The 25,881-nt window shown below is 45.7% G+C and overlaps 1 protein-coding gene across 6 annotated transcripts in view; it reads left to right on the forward strand.

Moving 5' to 3' along the window:
- PIEZO2 (piezo type mechanosensitive ion channel component 2) overlaps positions 1-25,523 on the forward strand; it is a 405,850-nt gene extending 380,327 nt beyond the window's left edge. For all 6 annotated transcript variants that reach the window (XM_058676955.1, XM_058676950.1, XM_058676952.1 and 3 more), the window contains 13 exons: positions 669-921; positions 2,004-2,136; positions 3,215-3,362; positions 3,464-3,678; positions 8,035-8,193; positions 9,670-9,817; positions 13,819-14,007; positions 14,303-14,395; positions 15,831-16,003; positions 18,240-18,368; positions 20,264-20,343; positions 22,305-22,488; positions 24,402-25,523. In XM_058676955.1, the coding sequence (XP_058532938.1) occupies positions 669-921; positions 2,004-2,136; positions 3,215-3,362; positions 3,464-3,678; positions 8,035-8,193; positions 9,670-9,817; positions 13,819-14,007; positions 14,303-14,395; positions 15,831-16,003; positions 18,240-18,368; positions 20,264-20,343; positions 22,305-22,488; positions 24,402-24,654 (2,157 nt within the window). In that variant the 3' untranslated portion in view covers positions 24,655-25,523. The remainder of the gene's footprint in view (positions 1-668; positions 922-2,003; positions 2,137-3,214; positions 3,363-3,463; positions 3,679-8,034; positions 8,194-9,669; positions 9,818-13,818; positions 14,008-14,302; positions 14,396-15,830; positions 16,004-18,239; positions 18,369-20,263; positions 20,344-22,304; positions 22,489-24,401) is intronic.
- The last annotated feature ends 358 nt before the right edge of the window (positions 25,524-25,881 follow it).

The following is a 25,881-nucleotide window of genomic DNA, read 5'->3' on the forward strand; positions in this document are numbered from 1 at the left end:
GCCTGGAACTCCTGCGACCCTCTGAAGTGTGAGAGAGAAGGAGAACTGGGAAGAGGGTCCAGCGCCCCTCCCCAGCCAGGTGACCCACGAGTGACGTGCAGCCCAGGCCACACCTCCTCTACACAGCCCTTGTTTCTCCTCTCCCTGTCAGCCCTTTTTCCCTTGTCTTGGAAGCAGAGACCTGCAAAAGCTATCTGACTCCATGTCTCACATGTGGGTCCAAGGGCTCTGCTCAGGATCTTGGAGGCTTTGGGTCAGCCCTGGGTGAGCCGAGTGCCGTTGCCTGCTCTGCAGGCTCGGAAGAGACAGTGTGATGCTTCCAAGTAAAGACATTTGTGAACATGGAGTGCCGGCTCTAAATCCCTCAGTGTAAGGCTGCAAATGCTGGCTGTGAGATGTGTTCTGAAAAGTGCTTTTGTTCAAGAAACAAGCGATTATCATCTCAGCATTGTTTCATTGCCAAACATGATCAATTAGCCAAGCCCTTGTCATCAACACCCACTGGGATCTCATACGGCTCTAGATAACAAACTTTCTTCCAGTCTTCTGCCTGGACTTTCTCATCTTGAGGGACAGCTGGCAGAGTTAGACACAATGGGACAGAGAATCAGTTCTCTCCCAACCCCCAGAATCCGCAGCCTGACTTGTCACCCTCCCTGCCCTCTCAGTGCCACGGCTTATGGGATGAAGATGACATTGTTGAAAGTGCCACGGACAAGGACGAGTCTGACAATGAACTCTCCATGGGTACCGGGAGAAGGGACTCCTGCGACTCGCTCAAGTCCATCAACCTGGCCGCATCGGTAGAGTCAGTGCACATGACCTTCCCAGAGCAGCAGGTGGCTGTCCACAGGAAACGCTCTGGCGGCAGCTCCCAGATCTCCCCAACGTCCAGCTTTTCTTCAAACAGGTCCAGAAGAGGTATCGGTCATGTGGTATCCCCAGGCTGGGGTCACCCACCAATTCTTGATTCTGTGATGCATGTTTGTCTGTGGAGGGGACCTGCAAAATTCAGTAGATTCTGTGAAAACGCAGATGCTGTGATGTGTAAGAATGGGCTTTGACACGGTCTGTGCTGAGTGTGAATCCTGCCTTGACTGTGTAATCTCATGGCTTGAAACACCTGATTCTTCCCTATGATGAGGGTGTTAGATCGCTGTGCAAAGTGCCCAGCACCATGTTGGGTACATAATTTTTAAGTCATATGCAGAACTTCTTCCAAGAGTGCCCAGAGTGCCATACATCACAAATTAATTTGGCAATATACATAATTACATTTTAAATCAATTTTATTAGCTGGGCCAATGGGGACATTCACTCCAACTCCAGTTGTTTCTGAGGTTAGTTGATCATTTCTACAGAGCAGCTGAAATGATGAGAGTGGCTGTGTTCTACAGTTGCCACTCTGGGAGTAGTTGGGCTTTTGCATTCATAGACTCATTCGTGAAGCTTCCCAGATACTCTGCATTCATCTTCAGAATCTGCTTTGGAGGCAGACATGGGCAGAACATCTCAGGCTTGTCCTCCAGTTGCATATGTTAGGCTATGGGTCATGGGCCCCATCTGGAAAACACACAGTTAAGAATCCTACTCAGCGTGACACAAAGCAGGTCTTCAAGAGTATTCTTCTATAGAAAACTGTAACACCACCTGGGGAAAAGCCAGCACTGGGTAAGACCCCGCGGGTCCATGGGAACAGAGTTAAGGGGACAGATTTGAGTCTGCTTAGGAATCTTTCATAAGGCATTGTGTGTATGGAAGTGCTTGCAAAAGTCTGGAAAATGGAACCAAAAGAGAAAAACAAAAAAAGCATTTTGGGTGCAGAAAACACGCTCTAGTCCCTGCATGGTTGTACTGCAACACGCCCTGTCTGTGGACAATTTGAGGCGCCTTCTGTTCATGTGGCAAAGCAGTCCCCGGGCATCCTGGGCATGGAGGTTTATGTTAACAAGTCCTATCGCTCAGTATAACCTGTCACGTTTTTTATTTCTTACTGTTTCCAGGAAGTACAAGCACCCGCAACAGCAGTCAAAAAGGCAGCAGTGTCTTGAGCATTAAGCAAAAAAGTAAAAGGGAACTCTACTTGGAAAAACTGCAGGAACACTTAATCAAAGCAAAAGCATTTACCATAAAGAAGTGAGTACTGGAGAGTATTTAACTGGTGTGTGTCATTTTAGTGCTGGGAGCTACTAGGACCTCTTTCATAGAACCAAAGGTAAAGATGAGGGAAGTTATGTCTCATATCAGGATATAGGAATTCAGGTGCAGGTTGTTTTTTAAAGTTAATTCTCAGTAAGTGCAACTGATGACATACATTGACATACAGTTTTTCTATTTGAGCAGATTACATGAGTAGATTTGAAGAGCTCCAGGTACAGGGCACCCATACATGGGCATTGTCCAGCTGCACAGAAGGGGCAGATGTCAGATCTGAAAGAGCCCTGGACGCCCACTCTACCCCAGAACAGGCAGAGGCTCATGCAGAGCAAAGAGCTGTCCAGTATCAAAAATATCCGGCAGCCCATCCGCAGCACACTGCAAGTGCCCGCCACCCAGTGCAGGTACCTCTAGAGGGACATCAGCAGATGAGCAGGACCGGGTCTGCAGGCTGTGCGTGGAATAGGAGTCCAACCACCTGCACAGCCAGTTCTGAAAAACGGCTGAAGTGAGGAGAGCAGCAACACCTGCACGTGACCTTGAATTGATGGTGGAGGCAGGCAATCCAGGGGCAGCAAGAAACAGTGCAAAAGGACAAAACAAGGTGGAGATGGAAATCCAGGACCATGCTTGAGGACCCTAGCACAGAAGCAGAGGCCCCTGAAATTCCTGTGGGTTTGGACCAAGGTCTCCGAGTTCGAATCATGCCTTCTGCCATGTAATGCTCACCCCAACCCCGTGCATCCGATCCTATTACCTCAGAGACTCACATGGCAACAGCTGTGCCACTGCTCAACAGCTCAGAGGGGTGAGCGATGGAATGCGGCTACAAGTGCGGCGACTCGTTGCAGGGGTTACGATCACACTGTATCAAGGTAGAGAAGCATTTGGTGGTACCATCAGACCAGGGAGTAAATGGTAGGGCAGAAGACATCTTCAGTGGGCCTGTCCTGAGGCTGGCTGAGCAGGTGGGAACTGGCTGGAAGGCTGAGGATGGCCGAATGCTAGTCTCTGTTCACATCTTGCCAAAATAAACCCACGGGGCTCTCTTTTGCAGGACGCTGCAAATATATGTGCCCATCAGACAGTTCTTCTACGACCTCATCCATCCCGACTACAGTGCAGTGACAGATGTCTACGTGCTCATGTTCCTGGCGGACACCGTGGACTTCATCATCATTGTCTTCGGGTTTTGGGCCTTTGGGGTAGGTAGGCGGACAAGGTGACTGAGCCTCTGCTGACCAGGAGGGGTGGCTCTCCTGCTGCAAGTTGCCACTCGGGCATCCACCCGTTGTCTCTTCCGCAGAAACACTCCGCAGCGGCTGACATCACGTCCTCTCTGTCGGAGGACCAGGTCCCAGGACCCTTCTTGGTAATGGTCCTGATTCAGTTTGGAACCATGGTGGTGGACCGAGCGCTCTACCTTAGGAAGACCGTGTTGGGCAAGGTCATTTTCCAGGTCATCCTTGTGTTTGGAATTCACTTCTGGATGTTCTTCATCTTGCCTGGCGTGACTGAGAGGTAAGGACTTGAAAAGCTGGGCGCAGGGGCCACTTTATTGCAAATGTGTCTTTGCACAACACAGTGGCCACTCACGGCCATGGGCAGGCAAAGATAAAGATGCTTTTAAAGATTTATTTTATTTATTTGAAAGGGAGAGTTGCAGAGAGAGAAATCTTTTTTGTTTTGTTTTCAGAGAGAGAACTGTTGTCATTGGTTCACACTCCAAATGGCCACAGTGGCTGGGGCTGGGTCAGTCTGAAGCCACGAGCAAGGAGATTCTTCCAGCTCTTCCACATGGGTGCAGGGACCCAAGCAGGCCATTTCCCCTGCTTTCCAGGTGCATCAGCAGGGAGCTGGATTGGAAGTAGAGCAGCCAGGACTTGAACTGGCGCCCATATGAGATGCTGGCGCTGGTACTGCAGGTAGTGGCTTAAGCTACCACACCACAATGTCCGCCCCAAGATAAAAGTTTAAATCAATACCAGATTTTTTTTTAAGATTTATTTTTATTGGAAAGTCAGATATACAGAGAGGAAGATCTTCCATCTGCTGACTCACTCCCCAAGTGGTCATAACAGTCTGAGCTGATCTGAAGCCAGTAACTTCTTCAGGGTCTCCCATGCAGGCACAGGATCCCAAGGCTTTGGGCTGTCCTTGACTGCTTTTCCAGGCCCATGCAGGGAGCTGGATGGGAAGCAGGGCTGCCGGGATGAGAAGCGGGGCTGCCGGGGACAAGAGCCGGAATCCATATGGGATCCTGGCGCATACAAGGTGAGGACTTTAGCCGCTAGGCCACCGTGCCAGGCCCTCAATATCAAATTTAATGAGTTGATTCCCCCAGATTACTTTAACTGGAAGGTGTCCTGGAGGCATTATTAAAAGGAAAAGACAGTATCTTATGAGAAATAGATAAAAGAAAACTGGGGATTCCTTAGTCCTCAAAGACAGTATGGAAGCATTGGGAAGAGGTTGTAGGGACAGCTGGTGGTACTGCTTGTCATGTGGGATAATTGTGAAAGTTAAATGTGAACAAGTTTAAAAAGCATCTTGAGGGCTTAGAACACACACAAAAAGGGTGGCATGCATCAATCACACCATGACGCCATTACGTATACAGCTATTGTTGCTGGTCCAGGTGCACTGCAGGTCAAATTGAGTGAGATTAAACAGCAGCCTATCGTTGGGGAAGGTAAGGAGTGTCCCTTTGTCACCTGGAAAGCCCAGCTTTATAAATAAGCTAACTCAGATGTAAGTTTTAATTAAGAAATCCAAGTTTCTTCTAAAATGCCAAGGCTGAGCAACTGATCTCCTTTGAATATTTAAGCTCTGAACTTTGAATTTTAGCATTATGGGAAATTTTGATAAATACGTAACAAAAAAAGGGTAACAATGCATGTGTTGGCCTCAGCTGCCCGTGTGCCCGTGGCTCTGCAGCTCGCAGTTGCTCTGCCCCCAGTCCACAGCTCTGCCTCCTCCTCACTCCTTAGATCTCCAGTATCCCTTCCCTTCCCCACACCTCTACTCAATGGGTGCTACGTGCATGGACAAGCAACTGGACCAGATGACAAGACAGACTGCCCTCAGTGGAAAGTGTCAGTTCTGTCCGGTTGTGAAAGAGAAGGGTCCACAGGACCTATTTTGGGTAGGCCCTGTAAGATTTCCCATTGGTATAATGCGCTGAGTCAGAAACGAGTTAGCTCCCAGCTTAGTGCATGTGCAGTCCTGGCCCGTAACCTTTGCCTCCCTTCACAAAATGGTGCCCAGTTTGGCTCTATGGGTTTCTGGGCTGTGAAATCCACGCTGTTCCTGCACCACCTGTTTGGGCTCTGCTGCTCTGTCTCCACTCCTGGTCTAATTAAACAAGCCAGCGGGATGGGCAGTTCTTTGTTTGGGTTCACCTCCTGAGCTCGTTCCCACCCGGCTGCTGGTGGAGTTTCAGCCACCAGTGCAGTTCAGATCACCATTTGCTGAATGCTGCTGGGGTATCAGTCACTGCCACACCATACTATTGTCTCTGCTGCTTTCCTGTGTCTGTCGGTCTCCCAGTGCCCCTCTGCCGTTGATCTGTGCTCTCCTTTTTCCTGGGATGTGCCTTCTCTGCTTTAGAGTGGCTAATGTTTCTTCATCCTATTCCACCATCTCGGTTCTCAGAGAGGAGAGACAGAAATGGGAGTGCCATTCCTAATCCCTGCATCATCACTGCCTACTCCCTTCTCTCTGGAATCACCTTCCCAGCAACCTCAGGGATTGGTCATTGCCCAATTAGTAGCTGACTCAAATGCAATTTTTTGTTAAGTAAATGTTAATTGATTTATTTATATAAAGGGAATAGATTTCATGTATTTCATGTATACAGTTTTAAGAACAAAATGTGCCTCCTACCCTCCTCCTTCCTTTTCTATTTTTCTTTTGGTTTTTACAACAACATACTTTCAGTCTATTTCATAATTGCAAGCTTAATCGAGGAACGGTAGTCATATTTCATTTATCGTGAGAAAACACAAATTGCTTCTGACGATGCTGGGCCTGGCTAACTGCTTCCTGTGATGGTTTTAGCTCCGAAATTGAATTTCAACTATAGGAATTACTGCTAAAATGACAATAATAAAGGGGAATAGTACAAACATTTTTAAAAAAGAAATTTGGACAGCTTCTCCCAAGTCTAAAGTAGAATTAGATAAATACAGGATGGTGTCCAACAGACAGCTAAGAGCCCTGCAAATATCCCCACATCCTGGGAAAGCAGGGGTGATCAAAACAGCTCAGATTAGGGTCATTATTTGTAGTTGCAGTAGCTGCAACGTTAGTATTTGAGTGTGCATTTTAGGGAGCTTTGCATAGAAGTATCTTCACAAATATTTAGTTGTAGTTCTCCTTTTCATCAGAGGAATAAAGCACATTGAAAAATGAAGTAGGTGAACAATTGATTTATTTTCCTGATTATTTTTGGCTTTAGCAAACTTCTTGAACTAAAACCGAGGACATTAAAAGGCCAGGATTTGTGTGTGTGTGTGTGTGTGCACAGGAGAGACCAAGCCAGGTTTCCCTGTGGGGAACACATTTGTAAGACCCCTTCTTGTGCTCTCTGGTTGTCATCCAACACACAGGCTCACCCATGTGTTCTTCATCTCCAATTTTCTCACTTGAAGAATCTCAATTCTCAGCTTTAAAACATCATGCTGGACTCTATGTTTGGTATACGCTTGCAATGGGGGAATCTCAACTGAACTTGAGCTGTGGTTATGCAACAAGGTGGAGGAATCCACCATGGTGGGAGGGTTTGGGGAGGGGTGGGAGAACCCAAGTATCTGTGTAACTGTGTCACATAATACAATGTAATTAATGAAGTTAAATAATAAATAATTAAAAAAAAACACTTGGAAATAATAAAAAAACTAAAAAAAAAAACATCATGCCTTCTATGAATAGCAAAAATAAAAAATCCAAATTATATGCTCCTTCTGCAAAATTTTTTTCAAAAGATTTTACTCCTAATTTTAGGGTCAGGAAAAGTTATGCTAAAGTCATACCAAGCCCAAAGCCTAACTTTTTTACTTCCTTTAAAAATATATTATCCATATTTAAGATTCTTGAATGACGCTACATGTATGCCACTTCAAAATGGTCCAGTAGCTCATCATTTTTGAAACTATGTTCTAAATTTTTCTAAATTTGTTTACACCCAAGTTTTGCTCAGAATTATTCTTCGCACTCAGAAACTCCGAGCACTCAGGGTGAGTCACTCACTGCTGACGTGGAGGAAGACTCCCGCCTTGCCTGTGGAGGACATGATCAGATGCAGTTACAGGGCGCCAGCACAGATGTCCGGAGCTAGGAAAGTTGCTCCAATAAAAGTTCTGATGAGATGAGAAACACACCCCATAGCTGGTAAACAAAACCAGAATCAAATCCGGGTGCTTCAAAAGCTTGATGTTAGATGTATCTCATAAAAAGTTGGGGTCAGCTTTTCAGAATTCAACAAGAACACACATCCTGATTCTTTTTGTTCATGAGTTTTAAGGTGAACAATGTTGTGAGAAAAGTTTAATAACAAATGCGCTAATAGCCTAATTGGTTAAAGAAATGAATGTATTAATAAATATTTTACTAATAAATATGCTAAAAAGTACCATAATTTAATGATGGCTTGAACAACTGAACAATATACACTGATGAAGCTCCTTGCCCAAGAATCATTTATAAAATGTGAGATTTTTCTCATCTACCATGTGTCTTTGAAGCTATATGATCTATATAGAAAATTGCTTAGAGACATCAAAAGAAAACTTGCTTTTGTTTTTAAAATCCAAGCTGGTGTGTTTTTGATTGGGAACATTATTCCATTCCTTCACTTTCTGTACTTTGACATTCTAGGAAATTCAGTCAGAACCTGGTTGCCCAGTTGTGGTACTTTGTGAAATGTGTCTACTTTGGATTGTCTGCTTACCAAATCCGGTGTGGCTACCCAACACGCGTCCTTGGAAACTTCCTCACCAAGAGCTACAACTACGTCAATCTCTTCCTTTTTCAGGGGTAAGGAGGACACGGTCATTCGTGAAGGGGCACTGGCCACTAAGAGGTGTTCGGGTTACTCCTGGAAAGGACAGGGAGAAGAGGAACATAATACTACAGATCACCCCACAACCCTGACAGTGTTGGCCAAAAAACTGAACACAGGAGTAACTTGCAGCGTGGTGCTGTGAGACCACACACAGGCTTTCATGTTGTGTGTCAACATCCTGCATGAGGACTGTGCTAAACCTGATGCCTGCAGAGTTGAAACACACAATCTTTTCTTTTCTAAGATGTATTTATTTTTAAAAAGATTTGTTTATTTTCACTTGAAAGGCATATTTTTACAGAAAGAAGGAGAGAGAGGCTTTCCATCCCCTGGTTCACACCCCAAATGGCTTTAACAGCCAGAGTTTTGCTGATCCAGAGCTTGGAGCCAAAGATTCTTCCAGATCTTTCCCATATGGATGCAGGGTCTCAAGGCCTTGGGCCATCTGCTGCTGCTCTCCCAGGCCATAGCCAAAGAGCTGGATTGGAAGTGGAGCAGCAGGGACATGAACTGGTGCCTATAAGGGATGCCAAAGATGGATTAGCCTGCTGTGCCTCCCTGCCAGCCTTAGGATACATGATCTTCAACTATGAATACATACCTGAACACACCTGAATAGGATGTTTGGCATTTAGTTATTCCAAAATACCTTTCAAAGCCTTTGTGCCCACAAATTTCACCAATTAAAGTGGAGGCATTTATTCCTGCCAAGACCACGATGAGTGCCTCACAACTTGTTTGTTCCTAGGGCCAGTTAGCTACTCAAAAGACACATACTTGTGATGATTTCAACAAGACTATCTCCCCCTCTGTTCCCTTAGAAAGTTCCAGCAAAGTGTGAAGGGTGGTGCTGGCTGCTTCACGGCTCCAGACCTGACTGGTGACCTAGTGATGCGACACTCAGACACTTGTGTTGGGCAGAGTGCCATTCAGGGCTGCCTGAAATGTCCTCTGGGGTCTTGGCAGCTGTGCGAGAGCTGACAGGAGTGCAATATTACAAACTACTGCAAAGGACTTGAATCCAACCTGGTCTCCTGACCTGAGAGAAATTCGGAGTCAGTCAAGAAATAAGGAACATTCATTCCTCAGGCCTTGGAAAAGACTGGAATTCAGAATTCTCTTCTGAAATACTCAAAGTTGAGCTGGAGGCTGTTAGCTTGCTCTCCGCTTTTCTTACCAGGCATACTTCCCCCAAAATCAAAGCCACAGCTAAACTGGTGAAGGCTTTCAGGGGAAAGAAGTAATATATGTATTTATCTGTACACTGGGCTTATCATAAAAAGTAGCTGTACTCTAGGCTGCATTTTACTGTTAGTGTCGTGTTGAGAATCATTTGCACATTTTGAGAGTTCAAAATAAGGTAGGACAGGTACTACTGGGGTGAAATGACGGGGTGGGGCGGGGGCTGGCCCAGCAATGTTCCTCTAACAGAGCGTGGTTCCTGCCAGGTTCCGCCTCGTGCCGTTTCTGACGGAGCTGCGGGCAGTGATGGACTGGGTGTGGACAGACACAACCCTGAGCCTCTCCAGCTGGATCTGCGTGGAAGACATCTACGCTCACATCTTCATCCTCAAGTGCTGGCGGGAATCAGAAAAGGTAAGAAGCCAACCAGCAAGCCTTCTTCCAGGACCAGCGGCCAGCCTACCAGTGCAGATACTTCCCACATGCACATGTCTGGGTTCTGATGCTGGCCTCTGGCTCCAGACTCCAGCCTAGTGTATCCCAGAAGGCAAGGTCGATGCTGCAGACATCATGGCAGACACCTGCTTTGTATCCTCAGCTTCAGGCTTTTCTAATATAGCCATAGGAGTAAAACAGTGGATTTTTTTTTATCTTTTTCTCTCCCCATCACCCATCTCTCCCTGTCTCTTTCTCTCTCTCAAAGAAGAAAATACTTTCTTGTTTCTCGCTATTAAATACAAGATGAGTATAAGACAAGATGTGAACTTCTACAGGTTTTATAGGCAAACAAATGGAGGCAGAGACCAAAACCACCATGACCTACAAACATTCAATTGATTTCCAACCCACTAGAGTTGGGAACTTTAGATTTATTGCTGCCTTAGTAAGCATCCAAATATTCTTTTCTTCTGGAAGCAGCAAATCATAGTTATCTTCAAAAACAAGAAATACTTATTTCTGGTTGACCCAGTAACCCTTGAGTGGCTCCTGTGGGAGCAGGTGGTTCTGTGGTGAGGTGGAGAAAAGAGGTATCAGGTGGCTGGATCTCAGCTTGCCTCTGACTCACTGCGTTCTGGGGGCTGGTCGTTTAACCTCTTTGTGCAAAGAAAAGAGAGGCAAATATATACTCATTTTCCCAACACTGAGTATTAAGGTTCAACAATACACACAGTGACTAGTACCTATCAGATCTTTCAAAAGGTCGGCCAGTGAAAAAGCCTGTTGCATAATCAATGTAGAAATATCCCCAAAAATCTTAGCAGGGATCGTGTGAAATGCCTTTTTTTTTTTTTCATCTTGAAAGCACCTTCTTTGGAAAAGTTTTCAATTATCCCTATGATTTCCAGCTTTCCCTGGGAACTTAAGCCATAGCGTGGATCTCACTGACCGGCCACTGCGACCCTTGTATAGATGCGTTTGTGGAAGAGCTAAGCCTGGCTGGGGACTTCAAATCACAAAAGAAGTTGCTATGAGGACAGTGTGTCTTAGTGCTTATTTTGTGGCTCTGAGAACCTGAGGCAGGCTAACTTATAAAGAAAAGAGGTTTGCTTTGACTCACAGTCCCAGAGAGCAGAAGACATGGGCCTCTGCTGGGCTTCTCATGAGGATGTCATTCTTTTCCATGTGTGGCAAAGGAGCAAGTGAACCCAGATGGAGAAGGGGAGGGGAGGCCAGAACACTGCACCCTTTCCTGCAGGAAAAACAGGAATTCATGCCTGAGGATCGGCCGCTGCTGGTCCAAACACCTCTTACAGACCCCGTGGCGGCTCAGCACCATGACACTAGAGACCAAACTTCGACAGGACTCTGGGAAAAGACAACCCACACTCCCCGAAAAATGTGAGCATCACTACCAGAGGCCTAAAGAGGGCAGCAGTGAGCTCCACAGAGAAAGTAGGGATGACCAAGAGTCACAGGACACCAGGCACCTCCATCCTGGGAAGCTCTGGGAGTTTTTCATGCAACACATGAAATATCAGTTTGCTTCTGCTGCTAGCAAACGAATGTAAAACTCAGTGATTTCAAAACAAGAATGATTTTATTTGCTCACAACAGTTTCTCAGGTCAGCAGTTTGGACTGGGCTGCACTGTGTGGCCATGCCTGGGCCCCACCCCGTGGCTGCTTTCACCTCGTGGCCCAGTTGGGGTTGGAGAACATCTTCTGAGGGTCTCATTCAAATGCTTGGGGTTCCCTCTGGTTTCTGGCTGGGTCTCTGTTCCCAAATATTGTGGCCCCTTTATGTCCATGAGGACTTGGTTCCAGAATCCCCATCAGGAACCCAAATTCACAGGAGTTCAAGGCGCTGGTATAACAATCGTATAGAATTTACATACAGCCTGCACATAACTCAGCCTAGGGGACCGTGGTACCTAACACAACATCGATGTCATATAAATCAGGTGTTCTTCTCTATGGTTTAAGGAACAATGACGAGAAAAAGCACAGCCCATGTTCTGTGCAGGTATACTTGCTTCCCAGATGTTTTGGACCTGACGTTGGCTGAATCTGAGGAAGCAGAATGTGGGAAGTGGAGGCTGATGCTGGGAGGCCCACTCAGGCTTCTGCCGGCAGCTCGTCGCTAGCAGACACCCACGAGGTCAGCATCCTGTGCTTGGTGCTGCGCCTTTTGTCCCAGTCCTTGGCCACTCTTGCACAAGGCGACTGACCTGTGTGCACTCCCCAGATGAAGACTGGGCCTGTCTCCTCACTGTATGAAACAGCACGCCTACCTCCTCCTCAACTCCTGCCCAACTCAAATGCCATCTTTATTCATAGTCCTTTCCTGACTGCCCCAGTGCATCCATTTCTCCTTCTGGAGCCTTCCTAGCACCTAGCCACATTGAGAGCCACGTGTCCAGTGTTCTGTGTTGTAAACTCTGGGATGAGATCCATGTAATCTACTTTTCAAGCAAGAAAAACTTCTTGAAAGGCAAAATGCTGGCAGGCTGCTCAGCTGTGGTTGGAGTATACAAGAATGTGCTCACACCCTGCTCCCAAACACGTTAGGAAGCTGATGAGAACTGTGTGAGAGAGGGAACCCAGTATAGTCTGAGTTGTTAAGGAAGAGTTTGAGGAAACTGCACAGAACATGGATGATCCCTTTGAAAGGGAGAGGAGAAGGTGGCCACGCCATTCCAGACAGGACGTTGCCCTGTTTTCCCCAGGAAATGTAGGTAGTAGGGGTGAGTAGGAAGAGAAGGAGAAGAAAGAGGGGCCAGCTCTGAGAACTTCTGAGACTGGCCTGCCGGAGAGAGACTGACGATCCCACTTCAAGGACAGCGAATTAAAACTCATAGGCAGAGGAGATACCATCCTGTGAGCCAACTTCAAAAGTAACTCTGGAGAGAAGAAATATCACGGGGGTGGGCAACGTTTGCACGGAGAATGCACAGGCAGCCCTGCAGCCCTTGTAGCACCACAGAGCAAAGCTGGTCCCTCCACTTGCCCACTGCCTCTAAGCACTGGGCTTAGCTAGTCCTTAACACAGCTGTCTGAAAGGGAGACAGCCTTGGCAGAGATCCGTCCCTGGTTCCTGCTTCCCGCCTGCTGGTACATGCCCTGCTCTCAGCTACCACAGCCAGAGAGCTCCCTGCCAGCCATGCAGTTCTTACAACAGACCTGAACAGCAGTGCCTCTGATGACACACCACGATGTCACTTTCAAAATTGTCCTTCCATACTCCAAACACAGGGATGGCTCAGTTGAGAGGCACAGATTTTTAACAGTCAAGAATTTCCAGGAAAATGTCTTCTTCCTGCATGACCTCTTAACATCAGAAGATTTATTCAACAAGATACATGGATGACCCCTGTAGCCATCAGTTTCTCTTTAGCAAAGCACACACCAGTTTTGGGCCCGGCACGGCAGCCCTAGTGGCTAAAGTCCTCACCTTGCACATGCCGAGATCCCACATGGGTACTGGTTCTAATCCTGGCAGCCCCACTTCCCATCCAGCTCTCTGCTTTTGCTTGTGGCTTGGGAAAGCAGTCGAGGACGGCCCAAATACTTGAGACCCGGCCCCCACGTGGGAGACCTGGAAGAGACTCCTGGATCCTGGCTTCGGATCGGTGCATCTCTGGCTGTTGTGGTCATTTGGGGAGTGAATTAGTGGACGGAAGATCTTCCTCTGTCTCTCCTCCTCTCTGTATATGTGACTTTCCAATAAAAATAAAATAAATGTTTAAACACACACACACACGCACGGACGCACCAGTTTCAGAGGATCATGCTGGCCCCACACGGTCCCACCATGGGGTAGGCAGTGAGTTTGTTGCAGTTTCATGGCACTGCCTAGTTTCCACCTGCCATGGGAATCAGGTCATCCTCCCTATTTCAGAGAACAAGCGGCTGCCTCCTCCCCGCCCGCTTCCTTGGGGGACATGTGCCTGAGCCTTGGCTGACCCTTGTGTTACAGAGGTATCCGCAGCCCCGGGGCCAGAAGAAGAAGAAGGTGGTGAAGTATGGCATGGGGGGCATGATCATCGTCCTGCTCATCTGCATCGTCTGGTTCCCTCTGCTCTTCATGTCGCTCATCAAATCTGTCGCTGGGGTCATCAACCAGCCTCTGGATGTGTCTGTCACAATCACCCTGGGAGGATATCAGGTAAACCTGAGCGCCTCTTCTGAGGCTGCCTGGGAGCCAGCTACAGGACACGAAGGGCTGCCCTAGGACGCAGCTGTCCTGTGTAGAGGTGGGTTCCCAGCAGTAAGGCCCAGAGCCAGCAAGCGAAGGGGTCTGCTCCAGCTTTGAGCACAGAGGTAGTCAGTATAGACAGATGTGCAGGCCAGCCGCCATCTGGGCAGTCAGTGCTTGATGTGCCGTGTAGATGCTTGGCTCCCACTCAGCATGCAGAGGAGAGCTGGTCTGATAACACTCCGTGTCTTTCTTTTTTCCCCAGCCTATTTTCACCATGAGCGCCCAGCAAAGCCAACTGAAAGTGATGGACCAGCCAACATTCGGCAGATTTCTACAAGCTTTCTCTAGGGACACTGTAAGTAAACATCCCCATAAAGACCTTTCACTGGTTGTCATAGCACTCAGTACTTTGCCATGGACTTGGTGCTGCAACACAGCACTTTTCTGGGATTGTCAGTAGCTTCCTAGCCACTGCCGCTTTGATCGTCTGAGAAGTCTGTTACTGGCCATAGGTGTTCATCTAATTTTAATTCAGAACATCGTAGTGTAAGCTTGGCAAATATCGCTCGGTTTTAAAAATGTTTTTGACTTTTTTGATCCTTGACTAGATTCTTCCTGGAAATCTACCCTAATAAATAGTCATGCATCACTTAAAGACAAGGAAACATTCAAAAGACATGTACTGGGAGGTGATTTCCATTACTGTGTGAACACCGTGGATTGCACCTACCCAACCTGAAGGGGTTACGACACCTTTCGGTGACACAGGCTTCTGGGACCGCCACTGCGCATTTGGGCTCACTGATGAGACATTTTTAATTTTGTTTACATAATGTGCCGTCTGAAGATCTCCCTCACAAGTCCCTTTGTAATAAACAAAAGTCATGATAGAAATGACAGGGGCATGACAGTTTCTCAAGCTAAAACTTACATGAAGAAGAATGTAGACTTCTATTTTTAATGATAAATCAAAACCTATCCTGTATTGTACAAAACACCGCTAGTGTTTGGATGCCAGAAGCACAGCCAATGTTCCTTTCTGTATATTTATAACACTTAATCAGATCATTATTGTCAAAATTAATTTTACAGGTGATGTTTTAATTTAAGAATGTGAGTAGTGAAATAAATGTGTACTTACCTCTTTTGTGACTTGATAGCCAGTAATGCGCATTGTGAAAATTGACCATGAGCCAATAAGAAGCGTGAGGACAGTGTCAAGACATCTTGTACGGACCAAATCTTCTCCCTGTTGAGAAGCATACTCCTCCACACCTGACAAATTCCCTTCTTAGTGGAGGAGGGAAAAGGCACAAAATTACTTGTGTTTTCTCTTGTTTCATGGGAAGGACAGCTAGCAGTACCACCCTGGGGATTGGGCAATGAGCGTGAGATCTATCAATACCTGCAGGTAAAGTCGCATAAAGCTCAGTGGGCCAGAAATGGTCTCCCCAAGAAACTGTTCAACCCATCTGGACAATAAGTAGCTGGACTCCATGCTTGGTATATGTTTGCAAGGAAAGAATCTTGATTGAATTTGAACTGTAATGCTGCATCAAGGTGGAGGAATCCACCAGGGGGGAGGGGAGAGGGAGGGTGGGGGGATTCCCAGAGCCTATGAAACTGTCACATAATGCAAAATAATTAATAAAAAAAAAACTCAGTGGGACACCCACGGTGACACAGTGTGTCAATCTTCCTTCTCCAGGAGGGACTCCCGCCTCTCTCCAGCTGCTTTGTCCGTTAGCACTGTGCATGTTATCTATGCATGTATTTTTGTGCACATACAGGGTGCTATGCAATTTCTGGAGAATTATGAAAGAGAAGATATAACAGTAGCAGAACTGGAAGGAAACTCCAATTCCTTGTGGACCATCAGCCCACCTAGTAAGCGCAAAATGATAGAAGAACTCATGGACACCAACAGTGACTTCTCTGTCGTGTTTTCATGGAGTATTCAGAGGTAGTAACTATGTTCCTATGCATAATTTTCCCCTTTCCCCAATCTAAGTAGGGTAGGAGTGAGGGGAGGGAGCGGCAGCCTTTACTTATCCTTACATCCTTGAGAACTTTCCTTTGGTGCTAAAGACTACATTTATGTGGATAAAATAATGACTAGACCCAGCCAGAAATAGCACATTCCCCTTGTTACTAACCTTAGTCTCTAAGTTAAAAAATAAATGAATTAAAAATAAACAGCTGACAGTGAGTTCTGCGAGCAAGAGAGAGAGAGAAGAACAAGAAAGTGAGGATTTGTGAAGTGAAGCAGGAGTATTTGGTGACACGCAAAATCTCCATGATCAGATGTTGCTATTGCGAGTCTTAGAAGACCCAGTGTCACACGCATCTCTCCAGCACGGGGACGCCCTGCCCACCTGTCTGTGAGCATGAGATGCGAGGCCAGCCCAGCATTCCCTGAGTGCACAGAGAAAACAGAACCTCTCCCCAGCTAACCTGATGGAATCAGTGCCGCCACATGGCCTCTGTTTCATGTTGTTTGCCTTTACTTAACGTAGAAAAGGTATGTCTTAGTAAAAATTCTCCTGTCTGAAAGCCCGGAGTTCAGTGATGTAATTTTAGAGTCCTCAGCACAGGACACAAGGTGCTTGAAAAAGTTCGTGGAAAATGGAATTGAATAATAAATTTATTCTGAGGCAAGAAGTTGTGAGATGTATACGTATAAGAGGCTTTTAAAATCCATGAAACATGCATATTATATAAAAGCTATGCATAGATTCAACAATTTTAACAAATATGTTTTAAAGATTTTATTTATTTTTATTGGAAAGTCAGATATACAGAGAGGAGCAGAGACAGAGAGAAAGATCTTCTGTCCAATGATTCACTCCCCGAGTGACTACAATGGCCAGAACTAAGCCAGTCTGAAACCATGAGCCAGGAACTTCCTCTGGGTCTACCACACGGGTGCGGGGTCCCAAGGCTTTGGGCCATGCTCGATTGCTTTCCCAGGCCACAAGCACGGAGCTGGATGGGAAGTGGGACTGCCAGAATTAGAACCAGTGCCCATATGGGATCCCTGCGTGTGCGAGGCAAGGTCTTTAACCATTGGCTACCACACTGGGCCCTCAACAAAGTTTTATACCAAAATAAGCTGACCTTAGGGTAGGCATACAGGGTAGGCTTATTGGGATGCCTGTGTTCCATATCAGTATGCCAGTTGGAGTCTTCTCTGGTCTGCTTCCATGCTAACTCTATGCTAGTGCAAACCCTGAGAGGCAACAGGTCATGACTGAGCTACATGGATTATTGCCACCCATAATGGAAGAGGCAGGTAAACTTCTTTGCCCCTGCCCTGAGCCTAGCCCAGCCCTGGGTGGCACAAGCATTTGAGGAATGAAGCAGAAGATGAAGAGAGCCCTCTCTCCCTGGCCTTCTCCCTCTCTACCTTTCAAATAAGTAAAAATAAATAAGGACCACAAGTAAGCTGATGCTTGAACTCCATCTTCCATCAGCCTTTTGAAGCACCCTCAAGCTGGTGGCTTAGTTCCTTCTGTCCATACCTTCTGGTTCTAGACTCCATGCAAGCAGATAAGTGGGTTCATCCATTTTGTAGATTCAGCTTCCTAGTTGAACACAATGAAGAACTGTGACAAGTAGAGAAGAAAGCCTTCTGGAATCAAAAGACCATTTGCAAGAAAATATTAAAGACTTGTTTGGAGCAAAGTTGCTTCAAGTGGAAGAACTTCTTTAATCTTGTTTTCTCCTTTTAGTTATCTCAAATTCCTTCCTCCAATTCTGTACCAACTGCCAAAAACTTACTTCCTCACCTTTTCTTGGGAGAACTATTATAAACTAATGACAAACATCTTTTTGCTCAACTTGTGGTTGAACGTTCTTTTTTATCTGAATTCTGGAAGTCACCATGGAGATCTGCGTTAGGTTCATGGCAGAATATGTGTGAAGTTCAACTGAGGGCATTCAGATGGTTTTCTTCTGATCAGCAAGTTCAGCCACATCCCCTATTTTGCTTTAAGAATGCTGGTGGCTGCGCTGGGATTTATTAATTTGGTTGTGTAAGAAGCTAGACAAAAAGGTGAGGTGAATAGAGTGTTCGGATGACAGTGTGGACTCAGTGAAACCTTGCTGGAATTAGCAAGAGTCAAGAGAGTTTTCCAGTGTGTCTTCCAGAACTCCAAGCCATCACTGACATTGAGTGTTTTGTTTGTTTTCCCTCGCAGAAACATGAGTCTGGGTGCGAAAGCAGAAATAGCAACAGATAAGCTTTCTTTTACTCTCACAAATATTACACGAGAGAATATAGCTAAAATGATAGCCGGCAACAACACAGAGAGTTCAAAAACACCCGTGTAAGTTTCTTTTTCCTGTTCCTATGACTTCTTCTGGTATACGTAACCGGTAAACAAGTCTCCATCCACAAACACCCAGGTCTGGTAAAGGGAAGATGCTTGCTCCTTAGGTTACACAAGTGAATTTCTATTTGCAGGTCCCACTTTGGTAAGTTTTAAAAAGTGCATTCTCTGCCCTTGGGTTCTCCCTCAACTTTCCTGGGGTGATGCCTGTGCCCTGAGTGAGGCTGTGTGTGGTGCCAGGCTCCGGCAAGATCATCCATCATGGGCAAGGCTGTCCTGCTGGCTTCCATTGAGACACACGTCGTTCTGTCAGGGCCTCTGAGAGAGGTGACCTGCTCCTTCAGCCACCGGGTCCCGTTATGGGTGCACTGTGCTGATTGCCATGCCGTCCGAAGGTGCCAGCTCTCCTGGGTCATGAACCCAAGCATATCATGGCAATGGCATTCCATTCTTCCTGCACTATGACTAATGTTGCCTTCAACACCCTGTGGAGAGAGTAGAGATGGGGGACAGTTGGACCCTAGACTCCACAAAAATTACCCAGATCTTCTGTTGATCCTTATCAGCCCCTTTTCCCATGTGTTCACTTCAGCCAGTTACCCACAAGGGAAGAAGTTGGGGCTCAGGATTCCTGTTAAGGATTCACTATATGAAGCTGTATTTTTAGCCCCTTAAAAATTTCTCTGTCCAGTCAATCTAAGCATTGAACTTGTCCCTGGGTTGTAAACCTGGCTGTTGTCTTAACCATAATCGCTAGAAGCCAGGGGGGCTGTTGAGGCCCTTCAATGGGACCCCTTTCAAAGCCCAGTCAAGAGAATGGGGGTGGAGAGGTGATGAGGCAAGGCAGATAATGATAACCAGAAATTTCAGATCAAGAAATTGTATTTCAAACCATCCTCCTGCCACAAAGCTACTCCATTGAAAGTAGACGCAAGCTGTGATGTTTAGATTCTAGCATGAGAAATAGCAAGAGAACAAGCAATATTGACCTGGAACTGTGAAATAAGGTCTGCCAGCAGTTCTTTCAGCTTGGACCCCTTGTCTGATCTTGTCTTTTTAAATCTGACTCCTTTACTTTTTTCAATTGACACATTTAATTGCCTTTATGTATGGGGTATCCTAAGAGCTTTGATATATGCAGATATCAAATCAGGTACAGAGCATCTATGCCCTCACACATCTATCATGTCTTTATAGTCAAAATATTCCAAAGTCTTTTTCTCCAAACTTATAAAAAAAATTACAATGAATCATCATTACCCTAGTCATGCCATTATTTCATAGAAGAGCAGAAGGTTCTATCCGCCTACGACTGCGCCTATTGCCCCCAGCCCTCCTCTCCGACCCTGTTGTATTGCATGTATTGCATCGACTCTAGGGACCGACAGAATAGTTGTCTTGGTTTGTGACTCACTGAGGTTTAAGATGCTAGTGTCTGCTCCAGTCCTTCCCAGATGACATCGTGGTCTAGATGGTCCTCGGTCACTAAGTGGAAAGAAGCAGAGGTCACTAAAGACACAAAGTCACAGCTCTCTCCTCAGCCCGTCACCCCCGTCAGATCAATTGTATGTCCCAGTTGATCCTAGATATGTAGGAAATCCTAAAAAGTAAATCGGAACGATGCTCAAAGTCATACATAGGAGGAATTCAGCAAGTCACAGAAATGGGGAAATGCCTGTTGCCATTTTTAAGTCATGAACCAGCTGTGTGTAGAGTTCATGTGCATGCCTGGCTAGAATCCAGTGAATTTGTTCAGCTACAGACCATTCTGGTTGTAACAGAAACCCATGAAGACTTGTATCATTATTTGGTTGATATGAGGCCAAAGTTTGTAATGAGATGTAATGTTACATGTGTCAAAATTTAATTTCATCTTTTTTCTTATTGCACAGGATAATAGAAAAGATCTACCCATATTATGTGAAAGCACCTAGTGATTCTAATTCGAAACCCATAAAGCAACTTTTATCTGGTAAGAAAGGAAATAGTTTCAAAACTTTTTTTATTCAATTTTCATAGTATATATTTTCAACCTTCTTTTAAAGATTTAGTTACTGAGATTTGAAAAGCAGATTTTGTAGAGAGAGTAGAGACAGAGAGAGAGGTCTTCCATCCCTTGGCTCTCCCCAGCCCCCACATGATTGCAATGGCCAGAACTGAGTTGATCCAAAGCTGGAGGAGCCAGGAGGTTCTTCCAGGACTCCCACATAGGTGCAGGGTCCCATAGGTGCAGGGTTGAGCCACATTTTGCTTTTTTCCAGTGCCATAAACAGAGAGCCCGGATCAGAAGTAGAGCAGTCAGGACATGAACAATACCCATCTGGGATGCCAGTGTCACAGGGTGGAGCAGTAGCCTCACATCTTCAACCTTTATCAAGATACTTCCCAGTTACTTTTTTCCATGAGCTAGGAAACGTTAAGTACCTGTTTGCTTTCACAAACCAGAGGGAATCAATCACTCACCTGAAAACGCTATTCTTCATTTTCTTATTTTCATCAAAATAGAGTCTGTCTGACTTAAATCCAGCTGGTAAGCCAACCTGCTTAAGCATAGTCCATTACACTCTGAACGGGATGTTCATACGTTGTTAAGTACGGTGGCCCCTCATTACGAAGATAGCAACAAGATGGCACAACACGCACGTGACGCAGCCAAGGCTCGTGAGCAGTGCTTTGGTGATTGTATTTCTGCCAGTAAAGCAGTGATAATAGTAAACTGATGTTTTGGATTAATTATCATCCAGTAAAAAAAAATTCAATTAATGACAGGCCATGTATATGATCGTAGTTACCATTGAGCTTAGGTGTGTAGTGGGCTGTCATCTGATCTCATGGCTGTATTCTTTGAGGGGCTCACACGATTGTTCAATAACACATTTCACAGAATGCATCCTGTCTTTAAGTGACACGCGATTGTGTGACAACAGCTTCCGCAAATCAACTAGTTCAGAAGTGGGTGCCTAGTCTGGTTAAGGAAGAAGCGTGATGGTCCACTTTCATTCTTCCCCATGGCTTTGGGGCTTCAGAATCAACGTCCCCATTGCTCCCACGCATTCTCAGTGGCTCACACTCTGGCATTACTGGTATCCTGCCATCCTCCGTTTCTGTCTCTCCATCCCTCCAGCTAACGATGTTTGTTATCAAGCACTGTCCTCGAGTCCTGTGATCTAGACACTGATCCTGAAATAGTGCAGGCTCAGCTGTTGCCTCCATGGAAGTTATACTTCACAGCACATTTCTCGTTGGAGACACTGTCATCATTAGCAGGAAATTTCCTGGAACAGTCTATGAAAAAACTCCTTCTGTTCTTTCGCATTTGCCCTGTGCTCCAGTAAAGAACCATCACTGGCTCTACTGTGTGGATTTGTAGAACCTTTGGGCCATCCTTCCTGAAGGATTCTCTGCCCAAGCCAAGTTCTTAGTCAGAAGTGCAAGTCATCCCTTCTGGAAGGCATTCCTGGGCTATCCCGCCTAGAAACTAACTGATCCCTTAATGCTGCTGCTATGGTTGTGACCATAAATGACACATACATACATGATGTTTACGCATTGAGATAAAGAAATTTTGTTGCCTTTAACACTCAATCAGGTATCTTTCTTCTTGGAAGACCTCAAAAGTCGCTGGTGATAGAAATGAATCCGTAAAGTCAGTGCTCTGAGTTTTTTAACGTTGTTTGGAATAATCAATAAAGCTGCCGGTTTGCTGCCACTGTTTTAGCTGAAGTGCACGCAGAACAAAAGGACCTGTTTAACTGAGACATTGTTGACTCTCTAGAGCCCCCTGCTGGTCCACTCTCGTGGTTGATGGGTTCATCGTCCTAATCCCCGAGCTGAATAGTGTAGAGAGTTACCAGGCTTTACCGTGTAAGAACTATTGATGTGCCTCAAACCCTAAAATTCTCATGCTAACTTGATTTTGTTCTTCTTTTCCAGAAAGTAATTTCATGAATATAACCATCATTTTGTCCAGAGACAACACAAGTAAATCCAACAGTGAATGGTGGGTGCTCAACCTGACAGGAAATCGAATCTATGAGCAGCAGTCCCAGGCCTTGGAGCTGGTGGTCTTCAACGACAAAGTCAGTCCCCCCAGTCTGGGGTTCCTGGCTGGCTATGGGTAAAGGCTCTTGGCATCGTCTGTTCGGAAGATGAGAAGCCATTTTTCTTGTTGGAATTCTCCAAGTTTATAGCCACGACATTACAACTCGTATACCTTTGGGCTTTTGTTTCAGAAAATGAAGAGTAGCAGTTCCCAAGGATGCAGAATTTGACTCACACAAGCCAAGCTTATGGCCTGTCTACTTTATACCTTCCTAGTGTGGCATGGCTTGGTGTGTTAAGCTTAGCGAGGGGCAGCGGGCTATTCACTTGTCTGCTCAGGTTGCTCTCTGACTCTTAACAGTTACACCTAAGAGTTCTAAACACAGCCAGACCATCTCATGTTCTGATGCTGAAATCCTAATACCCACACATTCCTCAGAAGGCACACGTGATAAATATGACATTTCCCCAAGTTACTTTATAAAGATACCAATTTCTAAGGCCAGCACAGTGGCTCAATGGGCCAGTCCTCAGCCTGCTAGCACTGGCATCCCCTGTGGGCACCGCTTCTAGTCCCAGCTGCTCCACTTCCAGTCCAGCTCGTTGCTTATGGCCTGGGAAAGCAGCCGAGGATGGTCCAATGCCTGAGGGAGCCTGTATCCACATGGGAGACCCAGAGAAAGCTCTTTGCTCCTGGCTTCAGATCAGCTCATTCATTCCCCACTTGGAGAGTGAAACAGCAGATGGAAAATTCACTCTCTGTGTCTCTGCTTCTTTTTGTAAACATGCTTTTCAGGAACAAATAAATAGGTAAATAAATCTAAGAAAAAAAGATACCAATTTCCACGTGGAGTTTTATTAACATGAGTCTCAGAGAAAGATAGTTTGTATTAAAGCAACAATCCATAAGAGATACAAGGCCTACAAGAAGCCTTTGGTCTGGATTCCAAAGTCAACAAGTCTATAGCAGACAGCTTTTAATTAACTCACTAACTTATTGATTTGTTTAAAAGGCAGTGAGAGAAAGACAAAGAGGGAGAGAGATCCTCCACCCACTGCGCCTTGCCAAGTGCCCACCACAGCTGCTGCTTAGGCAGGCTTAAACCAGGAACCTGGAACACCACCCGGCCGAGTGCTCGGGTTGGCTTCCTCGATCCCACAGAGGCTCAGTGGAAACAGAGCAGCTGGGATCTGATCACGAGGTGTCATTCTAACAGGTGGCAACACGGTGCCGGTTCCCATAGCAGGCTAATTTGTCTAAGTTAATCATTTTGTATGATCATGAATCATGCCTTTAAAATGATACCAAAACAGCTAGTGGCAAAAAAAAAAAAAAAAGTGGGGAATCCGCATGCCTGCATTAAAGGGGAAGAAGTAGCTACAGAAAGGTGCATATCACGCCATGACATTTCTAATGTTTGCGAAGATTTGTTTATTTGAAAGTCTCAGTTGCGCACAGAAAGGAAGAGAGAAAGAGATTTTCCATCTGCTGATTCGTTCTCCAAATGGCTACAATGGCTGGGGCTGGGCCAGGCTGAAGCCAGGAGGCAGGAGCGTGTTTGTCGATCTCCCAGGTGGCTGTAGGAGCCCAAGCGCTTGGGGCATCTTCTCCTGCTTCCCCAGGCACATTAGCAGGAAGCTGAATCCAAAGTGGAGCAGCTGGGACTTGAGCCAGTGCTTGTATGGGATGCCTGCGTCACAGGCAGTAGCTTTACTCACTATACCACAGCACCAGCTCACACAACGCCATTCCTTCCCAACACAGGAGTCTTCACAAAGCTCGCAGGAATATATATTACAAGAAAACTATATAGGAATTTTTATTTTGGGCACCGAAGTCAACTCACCTTTGAGAAAAATTGTTTTCCATAAACTTAGTGTTATGTCTCCTAATATTATGTTTTACCAACTGTATTGATGTTACAGTAAGCCTCCTCTGTGAACTACATTGAACTGCTGGATACAGCTCATACTCTCTGTGTTTTTCAGTATCATGGGACTGTACGCTTCAGTGGTCCTGGTGATTGGGAAATTTGTCCGTGAGTTCTTCAGTGGAATTTCTCACTCCATCATGTTTGAAGAGTTGCCAAATGTGGATCGAATTTTGAAGTTATGCACAGATATTTTTTTAGTCCGAGAGACGGGGGAACTGGAACTAGAAGAAGATCTTTATGCCAAATTAATATTCCTCTACCGTTCACCAGAAACGATGATCAAATGGACCAGAGAGAAAACAAACTGATACCTTAGGACCCAGGCTGCAAAGAAAGCTGACATTTGAAAATGTTTTTAAAGAAAAAAAAAAAAAGCACAATATTCTCCTAAGAGCTAAGCATTTCTCGTTCGACAGAAATGGCTTCTGTTCTCACAGGTGGCAGGGAGGACCTGACTTCCTTTTGCAGTAGAAAGTTGCCATGCAAGTGAGGACAACAGGGAAGAAGTTCCTTCTAATTCCGTGTCTCTGAAATCAGGGCTACTTGCTTTATGTGTTAGTCAAGTGCGTCTTGCATCCTGATTGACAATGTGAAGGAATCACGTGGTATCCACTGAGAGGGTGGACAAGAGAAAGGCGCCCCCAGGCGGGCCAGATGAGACCGCCAGCTCTCCTGTACCTGGAGAAGCTTGAGGCCAAGAGATTGTGCCCTCAGCACACTCCAAATACTAAACAGCAATAGGAAGCAGAAAACTCCCCACCCCGTGTCTAGCATGGGGAGAACACGAGGGAAGGAACAAAGCCCCAAAGATGTCCCTGGAGAGACATGTCTCATTCTAAGCAAAAAGATAACATTAGCGATATCCTTACTGCCTTATCGTAACTGAAGACTATGAAGAAATCTTTCCATTAAACACCAGTGACTTCTCAGGAAACCATTGAAAGCAGCAAAGCACCTGCGTGGACCCCTGCTTAGCTGAGGCCCGGAAGTGGCTCCATTGTGCTTCAATTTCTGCCCTTCCTAGAAACAGACTTGGGACAGAACACCCTGAAGGCCAACCCAGATGGAGTTGGAATCCTCTGACTTTGGAACTCTTGGATAACTAAGGTCGTGGTGGCTCTTCTGCCGTTTGCCATTCCCCACGTGCTTGCTCCCGTTTCCATCACCTGAGGCAATGATTTTTTTCCAGTATGTGACATTCTCCTTCCTGTTTTTCAGGTGTATCAAAGAGTTTACATGTTCCAACTCACATTTTTACAAATCTGAGACGGGTTTTTTTAAGTTCATAATTATGGAAGAAATATGTATATTGAGCTTGGGGAAATAAAAATGGCCTTTTCTTAAATTATTATTACTGGTAATACAACCTCTTCATTAAATGACATTGTAGCATGACAACAATTAGGATTGAAATGTAGTTTTCATTCCATAGGAAAATGCAGTTTCTGAGAAAAAGCATTGAATGAGCTAGAATATGTCAAAAAAAAAAAAATGATCCTGCGTAGTTTGGGTTCAGGGCTGACTTAAAATAAAGC

This window comes from Ochotona princeps, chromosome 18 (genome assembly GCF_030435755.1).
Source record: "Ochotona princeps isolate mOchPri1 chromosome 18, mOchPri1.hap1, whole genome shotgun sequence".
NCBI classification, from domain to species: domain Eukaryota; kingdom Metazoa; phylum Chordata; class Mammalia; order Lagomorpha; family Ochotonidae; genus Ochotona; species Ochotona princeps.